At 39.6% G+C, this 16,349-nt stretch overlaps 3 protein-coding genes across 6 annotated transcripts in view; 2 read left to right on the top strand and 1 right to left on the bottom strand.

Annotated features, from left to right (window-relative positions):
- Positions 1-5,427, bottom strand: part of LOC105839339 (cell growth regulator with RING finger domain protein 1) — a 36,431-nt gene extending 31,004 nt beyond the window's left edge. The window contains exon 1 of one of the 2 annotated variants that reach the window (XM_036286961.1): positions 4,532-5,427. In XM_036286961.1, coding sequence (XP_036142854.1) covers positions 4,532-4,629 — 98 coding nt within the window. In that variant the 5' untranslated portion in view covers positions 4,630-5,427. The remainder of the gene's footprint in view (positions 1-4,531) is intronic. The other variant, XM_012685585.3, reaches the window with a different exon arrangement.
- A 1,143-nt stretch (positions 5,428-6,570) lies between these two features.
- Positions 6,571-7,834, top strand: LOC105838963 (acylphosphatase-1). The gene is made up of 4 exons (XM_012684926.2): positions 6,571-6,706; positions 6,792-6,808; positions 7,362-7,471; positions 7,567-7,834. Exons 1-4 carry the CDS (start codon positions 6,571-6,573, stop codon positions 7,679-7,681), a joined length of 378 nt encoding a protein of 125 aa, XP_012540380.1. The 3' UTR covers positions 7,682-7,834.
- A 117-nt stretch (positions 7,835-7,951) lies between these two features.
- Positions 7,952-16,248, top strand: LOC105838971. 3 transcript variants are annotated; one of them, XM_012684937.3, is made up of 2 exons: positions 7,952-8,549; positions 15,204-16,248. In XM_012684937.3, exons 1-2 carry the CDS (start codon positions 8,502-8,504, stop codon positions 15,549-15,551), a joined length of 396 nt encoding a protein of 131 aa, XP_012540391.1. In that variant the 5' UTR covers positions 7,952-8,501; the 3' UTR covers positions 15,552-16,248. The 3 variants fall into 3 exon arrangements, with proteins under 3 accessions (XP_012540391.1, XP_012540393.1, XP_012540392.1); XM_012684939.3 differs by lacking the exon at positions 7,952-8,549 and adding an exon at positions 9,037-10,301; XM_012684938.3 differs by lacking the exon at positions 7,952-8,549 and adding an exon at positions 10,314-11,609.
- Positions 16,249-16,349: the final 101 nt, after the last annotated feature.

The raw sequence follows: 16,349 nt of genomic DNA, 5'->3' as shown, positions 1-16,349 counted from the left end.
TCGCTCATTGTACCGTCGTCGTTGTCGTTGCCGTTGCCGTCGTCGTCGTCGTCGTCGTCTCGAAGAGCGGAACTCGGAGAGCGTCGCGCTGTCGACTCTGTCTAAATCACCGCGACTCTCGAAACCTCTCGGCCGAGCCGCAAGAAAGTGAGAAAGAGAGAGAGAGAGAGAGAGCGAAAAAAATAAAATGCATACTCGATCGCTAGAATCGTGTAATTCGCGTCTCGCGAAAGATTACTCTTTGCTCCCTCGGTCCTTTATTACTTCCTTCCCCCCGCCCCCCTCCATGTGTCTTTCGAGATGTACAGATATCGCGACAGGAAATACCATTTCGCACGGAGTAGGACGTTCGTTTATGCGTAATTTCGTTATGCTCGGAAAGCGTCGCGACCGAGAGAGATGGTTTATCCGTCTACCAATATGCCACTCTTCCCGATAAACGACATTTCGCGAAGAACAAATGACTAAACGTCCGTTTTTATCGATATAGATTAAACTTTAATCTCGGTTCAATTTACTTTTTATCTTTCACTGCAGAGTTCCAAGAGTTAGAAACGGATGAAGAGTGAATTAAGTTAAATTAAAGATAATCTACTATCTATGGATAACAATGGGCACCGTGAGCGTTTCATTCCTCAGCGCTAAAGTTTAGATTAGTTAATCTGTAGATTAATCTCGGTTCAATCCACTCGTTATCTTTCTCTAGAGTTCTAATAATTAGGAAAAGCTAAAGAGCGATTTGAGTCGGGATTAAAGTTAATTTACATTGGTGAAAATGGACGTCAGCGTTTTACTCTTAAAAATTGACTATAGGTTTCTGCAAATTAATTTTAATCTCGGTTCAGTTTGTCTTTCATCTTTTTTTTAATTATTAGAACTCTGTAAAAAGATAAAGAGTAAGCTGAACCAAGATTAAGGTTAATATACATTGAAGAAAACAAACATCAACGTTTTTACACTTAAAAAAAATTGACTAGAGACTTCTGTTGACTTTAATCTCGGTTCAGATTATCTTTCATCTTTCTTTAATTATTAGAACTCTGTAAAAAGATAAAATATTAATCTACATTGATGAAACTGGACATTAACATTCTCATTCCTCACCGTCTAACTCTAGTTAATTTGTAAAACTAACTTTAACATCAGTTCAATTTACTCCTTATTTTCTTCTAGAATTATAACAATTAGAAAAGGATAAAGAGCGAGTTGAGCTGGAATTGAAGTCGATTAGATTATATCGTTCCACGCAAAGCGTTGGATGCGCTTTCCGCGAAAGATCAGCCACATTCAGGTCGCAGCCAGGTTGGCGAGAGAGAGAGAGAGATTACTGGGTACGCTACGCGGAACGGAGGCCCTCGGGCATTGAACGCGGGGCTCTTTACCGATGCCTTTCCGGCGCTCACTGCCACGTTCTCTCAATCGGCGTGTTTTTCTCGTCTTGTGTAATCGCGGCTCACCCGGATCGGATCGTCGCCACGCGGAGCGATCAATGACGGTCACTGCCTCGGTCGGTTTTAACTCGTATATCCGCATACACATCTTCATCAATCACCGCTGACGATGATCCGCCGAGGCGTAGCTGCGTGACGTCATTTATCGCTTCCGGAGCCTATGCCAACCCGTTTGCCAGCCGAGTCCCGGCCGTTACAAAAGATCCGTCAAATATTACAAAGCAGTACGGTAATACGTGCGATATGCAGAAGACAAAAACCGCTTTGAAAGCGCGGCGCTTTTTAACGGGTCCTCGTTTGACGGATTTATACGGCGTCCCTCTTGAATTTGTAATTTCGTCGTCGGCGCTCTTCGGAACGAATTACAAATCAATCGGATAAAATAATCTTTCTCCGGTTTTAACGCATTGCCACATCTCTCCTCCACGTTTTAATGTGACTGAGTGACCTCGATGTTTTCGAAATTAGAATTTCCCCTTTAAAATCAGGATTCAACCGCAATTAGAAGAACGCTCGTTAAAATTATTTATTCGATCCCCGGAGTGTCATTTTCTGAGACGAATTCCTCACGTATTTTTACGGTATTTGAGAATACGGAAGAAGAGATTCTTATTTGCATAGTAGATGCTTCTTATTATTAAACTATATCAATTTAACCTTGCGATGTCGTTGTTCTCGTTCAATTAAGAAATTGGGTTTTCAAGGTAATTTAAGGAATATTTTAAAGTGTATTACAAAATTCCGAAAGTAAAGTGTATACACAATTATAAAACGCCAACGTTAAGATCTAGCTGTGAATAAGCCTCATCTTTAGTTAGTTGTATCTTCATACGTCGTTCTGTATTTTTTTATTATTTAAAATTGTTCGATTGATAACATTCTAATTTTCATCTCACAGTTCTCAATCTTCAATTGAAATTGAATGAAATTATAATAAAATTAGAATTCAATGAATCAGAATAGGATCGATAGAATTCCACACGGGTTCAAGCCTGTCCTAGATAAGCAAAGACTTGCACAGACCGAATAAATTTAAATTTTAATCAGCTTCGTTCTGATTGATGATGATAATAAATTCATATCTCGAATTCGCAATCCTCACCTTTCAATGCGGGGTTAGAAAAAAAAAATTCTAATGTATGCGTTGCATAATAATGCAATATAATGGATATATTTCAAGGTTTTTTGATGTCAAATTAAAATTTCTTTGTTCGAATCAATAAAATCAACTAAATCAACAATCTTGATGCATAATTTTTTTTATACGAATCACACACCGAGAGAAAAGTTTGGTATTTCTGATTATGATAGCATGATAACAATAATTATGATCAACAGGTCATTTCAGCAATTATTGCTGCTGTAATATTCATAGTAACATTATGTTTAAAAAAAATTTTATCGGAAAATATGATCATTTATGCTAAATATTAATGTTATGATAATTATAATAAATATTAATGCAACAAAATCAGGATAGATATTTTAAAAAATAAACATTTTTATATACTAAACACAATCATAATAATAGTACAACTATTTAACATTCGCTTACTATTTACGTAGTAAATTAACGTAACAGTAAAACAACTCTAATCTTCATGGTTAAATGAACTATAAATACACAATGGGGGGGGGGGGGCAAAAATTATGAGCATCACATTATGGCAACTGCAACCATTTTTTCCAGCTCGGTGCGAAGATTTAAATCTCTATCGAGTCGAATCTCACTCGATTCGTGTTCGAATAGAGTTCGCGCGTATTTTCCGATAAAAAAATACACCGCGACGAAGGCTGCCCGATGTCTCCGCCGTCGAAAAACCAATTCGTCACGAGGAACGAGGCTCAAGGTCGCGTTTCCAAGACGACGAATTCAAATTCCGCCGTTCGAACCGCGAGATACGACGACCCGCGTGGATTGTCTCCCCCTCCCTCTCCCCCCCTCCTCCCATCGCGAGAAATTCTCGTGGAATTGTATCACGCGAATTCCAAGACGGATAAAATACGTGAGAGTTCACCTCCTTGAATGTTCCGCTCGTTGCGATTCCTCGAGACTCGTACGAGACGTGACGTCCCTCGATTGACGCAACCTCGCGTCTCCAACGTGTATGACGTCACTTGCGAAAAGGAAAAAGAAAAACAGATCGAGACGCACGCGCGCAAAAAAAAAAAAAAATAAGCCCGCAAAAATATGTTACATGATTTCCGTGTTACGGCCAAATCTAACCCTCTCGGTTAACCACGGGCTCGATAAGCCGGCGTTTGTTTGCCGTACAACAAATGTGTGTATAAGATAACATATGAGCATGTATATAAATATTATAATTAATAAACGATAGGGCGTTCGAAAACATGTGGATCAACGCTCGCAAAAAGGTAGAAGGGATCGAGATGAACATAAAAGTCCAATATTGTCTTGGGTTAGGTCCACCAATAATCGAGATATTAACGTACAGAATCTGCAAATAATCTAATTAATTTCTATCGTAATTGTGAACAGTAAATTAATGAACATACATTCTTATGTATGCTTAACATACATTCACGATAGATTTTTCCTTCCGTGTTATGGCTCGAGCGGAGCGCGCTCTTCCCTCGGCGCGCTCTCATTTGCATAATTTGAAAAATTAATAGACCTAACCCAAGACAATATTGGACTTTTACGTTCATCTCGATCCCTACTACCTTTTATACGAGCGTTGACCCACGTGCTTCGGGACATCCTGTATATATATATATATATATATGAATAAAACACTGTAGAACGCGTGCGTTTTCCTCTCCGCTGAATTTCGTCGCCGTCGACGACAACGAAGCCCGTAGTTTTGTTACAGAGATAAAAACTCCGCGACCTGGCCCAACCGACGACTCTGCCCCAGGTGCTGCCGCAGGCATCCCGCGCGCATCGCCGCCGGCTTCGCGATCCGTCACTGTCACCTGCTCCGCGCTCGGTAATCGCAAAAATGACGCGTCAGAAAAGGAGAGTCGACGAGGAAGAAGTTGGACACAGAGATAGCGCACAGATAAAACACAGATATACGCACACGTATATACATATGCAACGGCATCGCGTTACGTACCTCATGATGAAGAGCAGGACCCCGCAGAAGCATATCAGCACGGCGAGCACCGAGAATATGTTGGACAGCTCCGCGACGGACATCAGGATCGCCGTCATCGTGTCGCCGCGCGTCGTCCGTCGCCCCCCGTCCTCCTCCTCGTCGTCGTCGGCGTCGTCGTCGTCGTTGTCGTCGTCGTCAACGCACCGTGGTCCTCCTCAACACCGGGTGGTCCGCCGCCCGTACCCGCACACATGCACGCCACCACACGCACACGACGGACGACGGCGACGATCCGCTCCTCTCTCTATCTCTCTTTATTTCTCTCTTACTCTCCCTTCACGTCGCTCGACCGTCAGCTGTCAAACCGAAGCTGCCTCCTTACCTTCGTCACCTTGTCGCGTTTACTCGATTATTATCCGCCGCGACGCTCGTCGACGTTTCGAGCGCGCCGTCGTCGACACACCTCCCTCATCGACGTCCTCCCCAGCGACGCCGCGTATATAGCGATTCTCACTACGCGACGACCGACGACGGACTTGCCCGCTTTACGCGATTTGCGCGGCAGCAGCAGCAGCAGCAGACGAGACGCCGCCGGCCGACGACGACGACGCAGGGCGACGCGTCGCGTCTCTCTCTGTCATAGCACGTCCGGAGCGAGAGACGATCGTGTCGGAGCAGAGCGAGGATTGTTGCCACGCGTGGGATCTCGTAGGCGCCTGTGAGAGAGAGAGAGAGAGAGAGAGAGGGAGAGAGAGAGACGGGTGAATTCTTCGCGCGAGGATCGACGTGGGGTGAATGAGAAGCGACGAGAGACATGCGCATACGAAACGCGACAAATACGAACCGTCCGGCAGACCAGACGAGACTGACTGTCACTGACTGACTGCGCGACCGGCGCGAAGCGCGCCACATATACGCGCGCGGTTATACGCGGCTATGTTCGCGCCGCTCGCTCGCCCGCCGCGCCGGGCGGCCGCGAGGGAGCGACGGCGTCGCCGCTTAAAAAAAAAAAAAAAAACAATTTGTACATGGTCTTGTTATTTTAGTACGTTCAGCGTTTCTATCAACGTGGATTAACTTTAATTTCGATTTTCTTTCGAAACTTATTCTTTGTCTTTTTCTGGAATTAAAATAAGATGGATTTCTCTGATGGAAACATATTGCTAAAATATTTTACTGAAAATCTCTCTCAATTGACCCCTTTTCATTAAGATTTATTAAGATTCGTTAAAATTAATTAAAATTTATTAAAATTTATTAAAGTTGTTCTTTAAGATTTATTAAAATTCATAAAATTTATTTTTTTGCTAAATAACAATAAAATACATTTAATAAATTTTAATAAATTTTAATGAATTAAATGAGTTTTAATAAATTTCAATGGATTTTAATGATTTTAATGAATTTCAATGAAATGGGTCAATTGAGAGAGATTTTCAATAAAATATTTTTATCAAGATTGATTCACAATAATATATATCTTTAACTTTTTACTCATTCCTCCATGAGCTCTTATTTACACCGCGTTATCTTAAAACAATTAAAGTTAAATTAAAATTAAGTTTGAAAACTAAGATTGCATTGACGTTGAAGCTCTAAATTATATATCTAATATAACATAACAAAATATAATACCAAAAATAGTAACACAATAGCAAAATAATGGCAAATATGATAGAAATTAAGATACAATAATAATAAACAAAATACAATACATTATATATATTACCAACTTCTGCGTCAAGTGTAATCAATCTTCTTATATATTGATTTAAAAGTGTTATTTATTTATCATTTTTGTTTGTTCTTGATTCCTATGTAGAATCGCGTTTATGGTAGACTGTCGCGTCTGTAATTCGACTTGGTCAATTTTAGTAAAGACAGAGAGAAAGCGAGAGAGAGAGAGAGATTGCCTGTCACCAAGTTTGTCGCTTATTTTCGGAACATGGGGTATGTACATGACTCGTCGCAAACTAGCGACATCTGGATCAAACAGTCTCCACATCGAATCCTCGACGTCGAGCGCGTCGAATGTGTCGAATGCGTCGAACGTACGAATGACCAGATTCATCCTTCTCGTTTGTCTGCTGTTTCTGTCGTCGTTTCCCGTGAAGTTGCCGCGCTCGGCGGGAGAGGGGACGGAAATGTCAAGGATGCTCGCGGTAGATTTCGAAGTCTTCGGCGTCGTGCAAGGTATTTATCCGGTGATTCGTTTTGAGTTATATTGTCAATTATTCGTCGAACATGTCATTAATTATCGTGCTTGTCTCCTTTCAAGGTGTCTTCTTCAGGAAGGTGAGTAAACCGGCGCGCATTCTGGTGGTCCGACGATAATTTGAGGCTGCCGGAAACGCCGATTGACGATTCAAGCGGTATAGCCTTGAAACTCCCCGCGACATCTGTCGAGTGTTCGATTGAAATGTGTTTCGTTTTATCTATCGTGAACATGAACGCACATCTTTCTTACCGACATTATAAGCTCTTTTCCTACCATTGGTAATTCGATGTATGAAATCGAAAGTTTTCTCTCTTTTTGTCTCCTTTCACATAAAAAGTACGTTGACATTCACAAAATACTTTTTGTTTTATCATTAAACTTTATAAAAAATAAAGTCTCTTTTTCGCAACATGTATACGACAAATATTTTCAAAATTTAAGTTTATAAAAAAAACCAAAAAAAATTTTTTTTTAATGAATTAATATAGATAACTTTATAATTTTTCCGTCCTACAAATTCAATTTATATGCATTAATAATACACCATCGATGCAATTCCATTTGCTTTCCAAAATAATCTCTGGAAGTATTACCAAAGAAACTTAGGTCTCGTCCGTTTGCCAATAACAGTACACGCAGAAACGTGGCAAGGAGCTGAACCTGAAGGGATGGTGCATGAACACCCCAAACGGTACCGTGGTCGGCCACCTGGAGGGGCAGAGGGCGCAAGTAGACGAGATGTAAGCCGCGAACGAATAAATCGAACGTATGAACGAGCGATCGAGAAAGCCGAATGTCGGTTTTTTCTTTTTCTTTTTTCTCTTCTTAATTTCAGGAAGCAGTGGCTTCGCTACACCGGAAGCCCACAGTCGCGGATCGACAGTGTGCAGTTTCGTAACGAGAAGGAAATCTCCGAGCCGACGTTCACCGACTTCGAAATCCGGAAGTAGAATTTCGGAAGTACATAGCGGCGTTGTTCTCCGATCGAAAACGGGGGATCTAACGACGCGCAATTAACATTAATAAATTTTAGAAAACTGTTCCAAGTTCGCGTCCGTAACGAAGCTGTATTTATTTTAATAAATATAAGTATAGTTAAATTATATATAAACGTTCTTCTGTTCACTTTTTAGAAGTTGAACTTTTACCCAATAACTTTCCTCCATTGCAAGAAGATTAGGTTCTTACCGGACTTAAGAAATTACAAGAGCGTCCTTTAAAAAAAAAAGGAAAAAAAAGAATGATGATACAAATTTGATTTAATTCCCTCGCTTGATCGTTTTTTAAAAGAAAATCTTTTCGAGGCGCTTCCTAGGAAAGCAGAAGCGAGACGGAGGATCGTCTCGAGCCGGCACCGCGCCTTCGCGACGAGAGAGTGTGGGGCACGACACGCGGAAGCGGCGGCGTGGAGGAGCGACTCGCTCAGCATCTCTCGATTAGCGAGTTCCTCTCGTTAGTCGACGATCGCGCGGCGAACGGCGCGGTTCTCGATCTCGCGAGTATCTTCGACCGGGCTCCTCGTGCCTTTTTACGGGTCGGGTATTCCCCTGCGGGACGCGACGCACGAGACGAGGATGCGCCCGGACTGCTCGCTCCGCGCGGCTTCCAGTACGTCGTCCACCTCGCGTACGTCCACGTAATCCGAGCCAGGTTTCGCGATCGATCCCGATCACGATCGGGTTGCGGGTTTAGCGATCGAATTCGCGCCGCGACGATAATGCGCACGATCGGCTGGGGCGAGTCGGCGTAGGGAGGTGCGATCGGGGCAGCATGAGGTTCTTCGAGAGCTTCTTCAAGCACACCTGGCGGCCGCAGCAGGTGAGAAGAAAATAATTGCTCCTTGCTTATTCATTGTTTTCAAGCGGCACAACCGCATGACCGGATTTGCCGCTTGAAAATATGTGTCGCGATCGACGCAACGTTGAACTTTATTATTAAGGTATTCCGCTCGCACGATTACGAATGATGTATTGTTTTCGATAGCACAGGTGCGACAGCCGCACGTTCGCTATGCGCATACGAGAATCCTCTTCTTTTCATTTTTTTTATTTTTGTTTTACAATAAAACTTAATGATACTTTATAATAATTTTGTTTTTTACTTGAAGATTTGTGATTCTAGACGGTACATAATATTTTACAATACGTATAGAATTGATCTTTGATCTGAATTTCTGTAATAAGTTGAATCTAGTAAATTGAAGCTGTTTTAAAGGGAGAAATTGTCTTTCCATTTTTATCCATTTTAATTTATTTTTAATAATAACATAATGTTTTATATTATTTTAATGTCATTTTAATAATATTTGGTAATAATTTAAGATAATAGATAATTTCATAGATAAAGTTAATTTTTGAAATTTATCTTTTTATATTTTCAAACTTGGAAATTGAAACTCCGTTGAAGAGAAAAAGTACATAGCACTGATACGTTTTCCACATTACTTCCAAATGACTATTTTTTCATGAAAATTTCATTAGTAGATATCGTCTTCTATCGCGCCATTGATATGTAACAGAATCGTCAAGCATAAATGACAAGGACACGCGTAAATATAATTGTACGCAAATTTATTAAAACGCGTTTACAAGATTGCCTTGACCACCGAAGCATTCAACATAATTTTCGAACACGTCATATAACAATGACTGTAATTTCCACGTCCACGCAAATTTTAAATTTCCTGTAATTTTCGCATTTTCTGCCTTTTGACGTTTTCGTTAATATCCAGAAATTCCTTAAAACACATTTCGTCCAGTTTTGCGACAATAGCGATAAAATATATATTTCTGAACACATATTTTCTGCAACTTTCGAAACAACTAGGTTGCCATATCCTCGAGATAATTGGCGATTCGTGCGTTCATTCGAAACGTGTCCAGCCATCTACAATTTGTCGCATTTCATAATAATAAATTAATTCACAATGCTACTTTCTTGTCAAATTCACAAATGAGTATCTCTACAAGACGCAATTTTACATAAAAAGAACACGATTTTCCAAACTTTGCATAGACATTTAAATAAAATGTGATAAGAAAACGGATATCTTCCCTGTAAGCGCATAATACTATTTAATATTAATATTTTTGGAATATTAAATGTACATTTAATCATCTACGAATATACTTAAAATGTTAAATAAAATTATGCGCTTACATTTATCGCAGCACATGTGTGACACATACACAATCTTAAAGGTACATACTTCTCGCGGCACATTGATTCTATTCGCTTGAACGCGTCCGCGATAAAAATCGATACAAATTCATCTAAATGGCCGAGAGGGAGAACGAGAGGGACGGCAGACGAGGCTACGGGCGATCGTAGTCGCGACTTATCAGTCGACGACCGACTTCCCTTCCCGTTGTAACGGAGATTAAAACGCGATCGCGTTTATCGTTATTCCGAGGCTTAATCGCGGCGAGATGGCACGTGTGCTCCTCTCCGAGGATCTGGCGAACGGATAGTCCCCCTCCTCCTCGGATTTGCCACGCGATTTGCATAACCGTATACCCGTCCTCGCGGAAAATAATGGGCGAGAGAGAGAAAGAGAGAGCGTTACGCAAGGTACGATTATACGTGTGCGCGCTTGTGTGGCGCAATATTTTCCTCGGAGCTGCATGAAGGTTTCGTGTCTTGCACTTTCCTCCATCATCATCGAGCGCGTCTATTTGCATTACGCGAACAACAGCTGGAGAAAATTCCTCTTGAAGCTCCTCGCATAATTCTTTTAGGGCTTCTATATGAGTTTGAGAACTTCTCGCAAACTTGTTTTTTTGCGCGCAGAGAAACCAGATTGACCGATACAAATATTTAGTAATATTTAGTAGTTGTATATATTTATACTAATTTCTGTTTTTTTTGTAAAATTTCTGCTAAGGTAAAAAATAAGTTATACTGAAAAGACGAAAACTAATTAGAAAGATAATTTTCGCATTGTTTCTTTGACAAAATGTTAAATATGAAGAAAAAATTGTCTATGTAATTACATTATATATTTTTGTACGAAAAATTTTTTGGCGGGTACATAAACAGTAACCAAATTTGATATAACCAATTATTAAATGGCCACCAAATTGTTATTAAATATCATATTAACTAAATATTTAATTAAAACCGTCTTCAAAGAGTTCAGTTTTTACAGGAACTTCTTCAATTTGATAACCAATCGGTTATTAAATGGTCACCAAATTGTTACTAAATATCATATTAATTAAATATTTAATTGGAACCATTTTCAAAGAGTTCAGTTTTTACAAGAACTTCTTCGGCAGGCAGTAAAAAAACGCTAACAATTTAATTAGCTTCGGCTACGTAACTTAATTAGCTGCTATAATACAACTAATTTGTAATATAACTGGTTTATATAGCTGTTAATCACAACAACCAGCTGCATCCTACAATCATTAAGTGCGAATAACGGTGACGACGGTTTCAAGTTGCAAGTGCCGTAATAAATCAGAGGAGAGGAAATATTAAATATGTTTATTATACATCGAGATCAAGACTTCCGAACATTTTCAACGGTAGCCTCCCCCTCGGGGAGGGGGAGTAACCGGTTTATTGGCCGGCTGGTCAGGGGTCGCGGTTGATAAGCGCTGATAATGGCTCCCGCTCGGGGTCTAAACTGGTCAGTTCCTTGGGCGATTCGCTCGTGCGAGCTACCTACCGCGCGTCAGCAGTTCCACAGCTGATTCTCGCTCGCCGCGCGAACGTCGTGTCGTGTGTCAAATTGATTTCTCTCGTCGGAATTTGTTGGAAGTTTTAGCGAACGGGGACTTCGACCTTCGGAACCCGCGGAGGTACCCACCTCCGAATTGCGATAGCCGCGGGGTTATGAACGAGGACGACCGCTGGAAGTATGGATTCGGCAGCGTGAGTACCGTCGATGATTGGCGATGAGTCAGGCGCGTCAAGTGGGATTAACTTCTGGAAAATTAGGATGACAGACAGACACGGGCGGGCAGGCAAATCGTTGGAGAACGTTCAAAAAATACAATTGTAAAAAAGAACGAGGAAAGAGTATAAGAGGAATAACACGTAGTACAAAGAGGAGAGAGGAAAAAAATATTAGAATGGATAGAGTAGTGTTAATATTTATTTCTTTGAAGTGTGGAATGCCTTCCTTTCTTTTAAGGAAATTGAATGAAGGACACCGTTGAAATTCTGAAAATATACGATGTACCACTTATAGATTAAAATGTGTTTAATATTAATTATTTTAAATCAATATTTCAATTAATTTGGAAGTACATACAGAAAGAAGTGTTTAATTTTAGATATTAGAAGATTTTATTTTTATCTCAGCAAATATTTTTTATCTTATCTTCAAACACTTAAAATGTTTAGCCTCAAACGATGTTTTAATTAAAAACCCTAACGTTCATTTTTACCAGTACAGATTCACATTAATATATTTTAATTTATTCTCTTACTTTTTTTTAAATTTTACTAAAAAGAAAGACTTTGTCTGAAAGAAGATAATAAGCAAATTAAAGTTAATCCACGGCAATGTAGAAACACTTTACATTATTGAGGACTAAAATTGAATTTCTGTTTTAAATGTTTTAGGGTTTTAGTAGCAAATCTAAACACCATTTAAAACTAAAACATTTTAAATGTCAACAAAATCAAAAAGTTTCTTTTCTTCGTTAGCATAAATAAAGTGATTTAATTAATAAATTATTTTTCTCTGTCATCAAATTAAAATAAACGGAATACGCGGACAGCTGTGGACATTCGGTAACATACGCGGATCTGTATAAATCACGTCGACAGGAGCCATCGTCAATCGTCATCCCGATTTATTTCGCCGCTCGTTCCTGTCCTCTGCGATTTAACAACGTGCCGGCGGCGTCGCGATCACATCGTATAACAGTAGCAGTTGCATTCGAGAAAGCGATTAAATCCCTCGTAAAAGAACCCCATTAAAATCGACATTGGCGAGCGAATCGGCAACACGGTCGATCGCCTCTAATCGGGTCGTTGACTGTCGACGATTCTCGAGCGTTACGCGGTGAAAGTCGTTTGACAAGTAATAAAGTTAACGGACCCTCCCTCCCCCGCCCTCTTTTTTTTTTGCTAAAAGAGGAGAGGAAAAAAAAAGTCGCGGCCGATTTCGCACGCGCGATCTCGGACGGCGTCCCGTTATCTCGAAGATATATTGCAATTACTGGACTTGCTTGCAATTACTGGATTTGCGAGAGACCGATCGAACCCAGTGAGAAATGATATTCAAAAAGATGTCGAATCGACACATCGATCGATGCCTTTTTAATTATTATTTCTCATGGGAAGCACGCTTCGGAAATTGCAAAATGTTATCAGAAGTACGTTCTACTGTTGTTACAATAAATCATTATTTTCCTTTTCCTTCGAAAGGATTAATGTTTTAAGACATAAGTACTCTATGAAATTTTTAGAACGCTCGATACTTTCGTCGGGCTTTCACCGAAATACAAATGCCTTCACTTATTTAATATGCGTCAACGCGCGATTGTAAGAGATGACGATGTCCGGATTCATATGGGATCGCCCGTTACCCGATCACCGGCGAGGTCTCCCCCCTCCCTCTCCCTCCTTCCTCCCTCTAAAAGCCGGATTCCTGAGGTACTCGCGTAATCGCATCGGCTTGTTTTGTTCCTTTCACTTTCCGATTCTCATCCTCGAGTGTAGAATTCATCTCGATTGCCGTCGCAATCGCAAAGATGAGAAAAAAAAGTCTGTTAAAACTCCCGTTTCGTAAAGTTCCAAATCGTGAAGGCTCCGCGACAAAAGAGTAAAAAAAAAAAGAAATAATTAGAACCTAAACGCAATTAATAGAAATATATAGAATAAAATTAAACAATAAATAATTGTAGCTCAATTATAAAATTATACAAATAATTTATTATGTATTTCATAAAACAATATCAAATTAAAATCAAATTAAACGTTTATCTATAAAAAGCGCAATATACACCGAGAGAAAAACATAGTTGCATTAACCATAATTTATAGTTATTTTTGGCCGTAACAATATTTTTCTGGTTAAATTAACAATATAAATTATAGTTAACTTAACACTATATTATTGTTACAATAGCTATAGCATTCATTCATTCATACAACCATATATATGTATGGTTAAACGTACCATAATTGTGATTTATGATAGAATATTTGTATGGTAGAATATGTATAGTAGAAATTATTATAATTTATAGTAAACTCTTTAGTTTATAGTAAAATTTTTACCCTGTTTGGCACAACTATACATATATGATTATTTACATTAACATTATAGCAATAATAACTATAAAAATGATATTTGCAACTATAATTATTTTACTATGCAATTATAGTTGCAAATACTAAACACTTTTCTCTTAGTGTAATTGTTTTGATAACAATAGCACTAACTAAAATTGTAATTCTTGGTTTGAAAATATTTTTTATTTGATATCTGTTCTTAATTTACAGAATATATTTTTCTTGGTAAACTTATAAAAGTCTTTTAAGTTATTTTTTTAATTATGTTTGTTTAACGTAAAATATAATTTTGACTCAATATTTAACACTTTGAAAATATATTCTCAAAACTGGAATGTTCTTTGTTTTCTGTGTATACATATAATCATTTTAAGAAACTAGTTTTAAAAGAGGCGACGAGGTTTGCGCAAAATCTCTAAGGTCGTTTAAACTTTAATTGGAATTTAGTTCAAGATCAAATTGGCATCTAATTTTTATCTCATTCTAATCCTATAACGTGTCAGACAGGTCAGGCTCAAATTCCGGAAGTATGAAATCGTGACGATCGAGTGACTTCCCGGTAGGAAACCGCTCTGACAGATAATTATTATCCGGTAATATCGGAATACCGCAAATGTTTTTGCTTTTGCTGTATTTTTTTTTTTTTATGTTCGAACGATGATATCATAATATATATATACATATATATGGCTGCGATAACAGAATTTTGTTTACGTTCACGTGTAACTGTCTCGTTATCGAAACAATGACGGATAAAGAACTTTTTTATATTTTTTGATCGCTCTCAGACGAGACAAGTTGAATAAATATTTGACGTCTTTGACGGGAAATTTTTTTAAGAAAACGATGCGTGTCTCGAATTTATTCAGAAAGCTACTATAATTACACTTATATGCAAGAGCATATAAGTGTAATTATACGAGAGCAACACTTTCTGGACAAAATATCCTAATTAAACCAATTACAAATTAAACTTGTCAACTTTAAATTTCGCGCTTAAGAGATGAGCAACCAATTCTCCATAATTTTCTTCATAAATCTAATACCGACCCCCAAAAATTATGTGTATAAAAAATGCTCATACTTCTCGAAAGTTTCTCGAAATCATGGTAAGATGGAACATATTTCTAAGGCTGTGAAATGTTTAAAAAGAAAGTCCGTAATAAGTTTTTTCTTATTAAATCGCGCAATAAAAACGATAATGCTTACTTCTTTTAGATGGCTACGCCGTCGAGGTTCGGGTCGAATCCGACGAAAAAGACAGCGGAGCTGGTGCACGGCGCCGTCGGCGAGACCACGGAGCTGGACGACGTGAAGGTGACCGCGCCGAGTAGCCACCACGCCGCAACGTCGACGCCGTCGACGGCGCACACCGGCAGCGAGAATGCGACACCCTGTAAGAACGGCGGCTGCAAGACCTGGCGGAGTAGCCGCCTCGGCGGCGGGGAGCCGCGTACGGAGAGTCCCTGGCACTCGCTAAAGACAGTCTTCCTGGTCTCCGTGATCGTGGCGTTCCTCGTCTGGATCATCGTCTACGCCATCCTGGACCAGTACCGGATCTTGTGACCGCGGCGACTCTCGCTTTCAGGGTCCAGCGATGGATTCTGCGGCCGTTAATGTGATTCATCCTCACTCGTAATCGAGAGATCAGAGTTACCAGGGAACCTTGGGAAATTTTCCCCCAAAGAATTTTATCACGGCGGGTTTTGGAGAAGATAAAAGTAAGGATCGTTATATACCAAATTTTTTTAAAAACCGTGATAACAAAATTCAAGTTGGAAGGAAAATCTCCCAATCTAGGGATTGGAATCGCGTTTTGTGATCGGGGCCTGTGATCTTCGTGTGCTCCATTGTGACACCGCTAACGAAACCCCGCGATCACTCTCAGGTGATTTTGTGATTGCTACGTTGAATTCTATGACTCTTGTGTGATTTTGTGATCGCGATCTATGATCGATAGGTCCTGCGGACCACGTGACTCTTCTTCCTGATCTATTACCATTGAATCTATTTTGTATTTTTTTTTACCATCGGAATTTTATTAGGTTTGTATCATATCTGCATCACGACGATCATTCAACGAGATGAATGGACGAATCTGTGAAGGGATTCGAAACGAACGGCCGAATGCGATCGGGGAGGGCTCCTCCCTCGGCAGCTTGAGGCTTCCGTAGATCGGATTGTAACGTTGTAATATATTTCGTACTGTTTTATAAGAAAAGTTTAACTCCTGTAAATAAAATCCATAACAAATAAAATACGACACCTTGCATCATTCGATTTATTCAATCCCTTTATTATCATACTCGAGCAGATTGCGCACTGAGTCTGGTGTTTAAAAAATTAAAAAGTATCGGCAAAATC

Source organism: Monomorium pharaonis, chromosome 5 (genome assembly GCF_013373865.1).
Source record: "Monomorium pharaonis isolate MP-MQ-018 chromosome 5, ASM1337386v2, whole genome shotgun sequence".
Classification (NCBI taxonomy): domain Eukaryota; kingdom Metazoa; phylum Arthropoda; class Insecta; order Hymenoptera; family Formicidae; genus Monomorium; species Monomorium pharaonis.
The sequence above is the reverse complement of the archived record's forward strand: the minus strand, read 5'-3'. Positions and strand labels throughout refer to the sequence as shown.